Source organism: Vombatus ursinus, unplaced genomic scaffold (assembly GCF_900497805.2).
Source record: "Vombatus ursinus unplaced genomic scaffold, bare-nosed wombat genome assembly UNPS02004343.1, whole genome shotgun sequence".
In the NCBI taxonomy this organism is placed as follows: Eukaryota; Metazoa; Chordata; class Mammalia; order Diprotodontia; family Vombatidae; genus Vombatus; species Vombatus ursinus.
The window spans coordinates 3,355-6,945 of record NW_020944121.1 but is presented as its reverse complement, the minus strand read 5'-3'; the positions used below and the strand labels follow the sequence as shown (position 1 = coordinate 6,945).

Genomic DNA, 3,591 nt, shown 5'->3' with positions numbered 1-3,591 from the left:
CACACGATGGTTGACATACTCTTTGGTGAGACTTCTTTCATAGGACAAACTTCATACCTGCATGCATTATATACTAGTCTTTGCAATCTGAGGGGTCTATGAGATGCTCCAACCAAAGGCTACCTCCCCATTTTCATGCTGCACATTTCCTAAAATTTCATAATTGGAGATGTTTCCTTTGAGTCAAGGTGCTTCTTCACTGAATAAATAGCATCTCTGAGAGGATTAGAACATGAAGTAAATTGTTGATTGCACAAAAGAATCAAATAGCTAAAAGATCCACTCCAGACAATATCCAACTTGGAAAAGAGTTCAGAGACAAAGAGAGAAGGCAGGGAGGAGGGGAAGATAACTTTGAAAGTGGGGCGTTCACTACCCATGCATGGAGGAAATGGGCTAAGGTCCACAGTGGCCTTGGAGTCAGGAGGACCTGAGTTCAAATCTAGCCTCAGACCCTTACTAGCTCTGTGACCTTAGGCAAGTCACTTTATCCCCAATCGGCTCCAAAAAAGCAGAAAGGAAGAAAGAAAGAAAAACAATTGTAACCAGATGCCAACCCAAACAGAGAAAAACATTTCTTTCCCCAGGCCTTAGAATCATATGTACTAAACAAAAGCGACGTCAACAAGTAGGCAAAATCATCAGTGATACCTAACTATCTCTGTGGCCAATTGCAATGCCAACAGTAATGGGACAGAGGGGCTCCATTCTGCCTGAGAACAGGGCAGATAACAAAATTATCAAATCGATTGACCTAAACCACAAGAATATGGGCACTCTTCTAAAATCCTTTCTATTGTACCATCACACAGGCCATCCCCCAACTCCATGGAGAAAAAAAGAGAATTCTATGCTTTCCACAGACCAAAAAAAATCTCTTTTAAAATGCAAAAAGTACTATGAATATTCCAGAATGGTATCCAGGCTCTGTATCTGAAATATTCTGCTGAATTGCATGATCATGAACTTCTGCCCTTTGATGGAAGTGGGGTCAGGATTAGAGCTTCATAGATAGGTGAGTTACCTGCATGATGTCAGTGGTACAGGGAGTTTTCTCTTTTAGGGAAAGGGACAGCAGGGGAGAAATGTCAATTGCCAACATTGCCCACTGAAGTCAATCTTCTGAGGAGGCCAAGTAGATAGCAGTCTTCATGGTGGAGTTACACGTGCATTGCCTCCACTTCCCAAAACTCCAATGCCTCTTCCAAATAATAACATATCCCCTTCTAAAAGTCTAATTGTTCTTTGCAAAAGACCATTTTCAGCTATTCCTTCCTTACTGAGGTTTCATTTAGTAGGTCTTCTGTTACTTCATTGCAGAAAGAGTAATGAAATAGGGAATCCAGTGCCAGGATGTCATGGAGGTAGTAGGTAGGAGGAAATGGGACAAAAGCATTAGAATCCAGGGGAAAACATTAGGAAACAGTTTGGAGAGTGGAGAGAAGGCCCCTTAAAATGGAATGGGAACCTTTTGTAATTGGGATTTTTCTTAAGCTTAATCTTCACTTCTATTCTTTGAAAGCTCTCACAGATAAAAAGACCAGAAGACACCCAGGAAGTACAGAAGAGTGCAGCTGATGAGCTAAGGGAACAAAGTTGCTGTTCAGTCATGTTCAACTCTTCGGGACCCAATAAAACATGCTGTAAAGGGGTTTTCTTCTAAAAGAAACTGGAAGGATTTGCCATTTCCTCCCCTACTGGATTCAGAGGATTCTTTTGTCAAGCAAACAGAGTTTAAGTAACTTGTGCAAGGTCACACAGCTTGGAAGTGTCTGAGGCCCAATATGAACTCAGCTCTTTCTGACTCCAGGCCCAGCCCTCTATCCACTGAGCCACCAACTACCTCTAAGGTAAGAGAGAAGCATGCAGAAAAGTTGGTTCACAATCAAAATAATATGGCAACTAGAAATGAGGGGAAAAAATTGGCACACACTGTCATAGATGGTCACTGTATTGGTCTTGCTTAACTTTTTTTTTTCAGGTTGCAAAAGTATTCAGTGAAGGAAGTGTATCTGGATATGACTATGGTGGACAAACAAAAGAAATCAACAAATCAATACAATCTTTATAAATAATACAGATTAACGTTAATTTGGGAAGAATGGGGAGGAAGCAAAGAACTGGGAGAAATAAAGAAAGATATATTGGGGACAAAAGTCTTTAAAAATGTTATGCTCATTAGCTGATACACAGCTCAAAGTCATTAAGGGTAGTGCAGTATTGTCATGATTTTTTTATTTAGCCAGTGAAAGAAAACAAAAACAACTAAGTTTAAGAGAGACTTCTGAGTATTCATATCCAAATTGCATTGCTGACTCATTTTATGATGCCTCTTCTTAGCTCCACTATCTCTCTCTGTCTCTGTCTGTCTGTCTGTCTGTCTGTCTCTGTTTTATATACAGATCCATCAAAAGACAGTGGTCAGAAATGAGAAACCATACAGTGATAGCATTATTTGTTCTTTGGGGATTAACAGATGACCCACAGCTACAAGTTCTACTTTTTATCTTTCTGTTTCTAACCCACAAGCGAAGTGTAACTGGGAAGTTGACCACCATCATCCTGACTTTGGTGGATCCCCACCTTAAAACCCCCATGTCTTTTTTCCTTAGGAATTATTCCTTCTTAGAATGGTCATTCATAACTGTCTGTATTCCCAGATTCCTGTACAACATGTCAGCTGGGGACTATACTGTGACCTATAATGAGTGCTTCACTCAAATAATTTTTAGTATCATCTTTGGGGTCTCAGAATTTTTCCTCTTGGCAGCCGTGTCTTATGACCACTATGGAGCCATCTGCAAACCCCTTCACTATCCAGCCATCATAAACAACAGTCTGTAACCAGCTCCTCCTGGGTTGTTGGCTGTCTGGGTTGATGATCATCCTTCCACCTCTTGGTGTGGCTCTTGAGCGAGAATTCTGCGACTCCAGTATTATTGACCATTGTGTCTGTGATGCATCACCACTGCTGGAAATCACTTGTTGTGATACACAGTTCCTAGAAAGAATGATTTTAGCATGTGCTGTGTTGACACTCATCATCACCTTAGTGTTACTGGTTCTATCTGATGCCTATATCGTCAGGACTATTCTGAGATTCTCTTCTGCCCAGCAAAGGAAAAAAGCCTTTTCCACTTGTTCTTCCCACATGATTGTTGTCTCCCTTACTTATGGAACCTGCATCTTCATTTATATGAAATCTGCAGAAGAAGGAGTGGCTTTGAATAAGGTGGTTGCAGTACTTGCAACCTCAGTAGCACCAGTAATGAATTCCTTTATTGACAGCCTGAGGAATACACAAGTGATTCAAGCTTTTAGGGACACATTCCAAAGGATTGTATTGATTTCAAAGCTATGAGAAGCAACAGACATTCAGGGGAAATTAGTGAAAGAAAACCTGAATAGTTTTGAATTCTTTCCTCTGGGTCCTATGACCCAATTTTATTCTCTTACTAATGCCACCTTACCCCCAAACCCAAATTTCATAGCTCCTTTATTCTCCTATCTAGAAATCCTCATTGATCCACTATGTTTCTAAGGATTTCTTTCTTTCTTTCTTTCTTTCTTTCTTTCTTTCTTTCTTTCTTT

The 3,591-nt window shown here is 40.3% G+C and overlaps 1 protein-coding gene across 1 annotated transcript; it reads left to right on the top strand.

The window, feature by feature from the left end:
* Positions 1 to 2,427: 2,427 nt before the first annotated feature.
* On the top strand, positions 2,428 to 3,361 carry LOC114023073 (olfactory receptor 6C2-like). Its single transcript, XM_027835557.1, is given in 2 exon segments — positions 2,428 to 2,834; positions 2,836 to 3,361. Coding segments are annotated over 2 exon segments (933 nt in total).
* Positions 3,362 to 3,591: the final 230 nt, after the last annotated feature.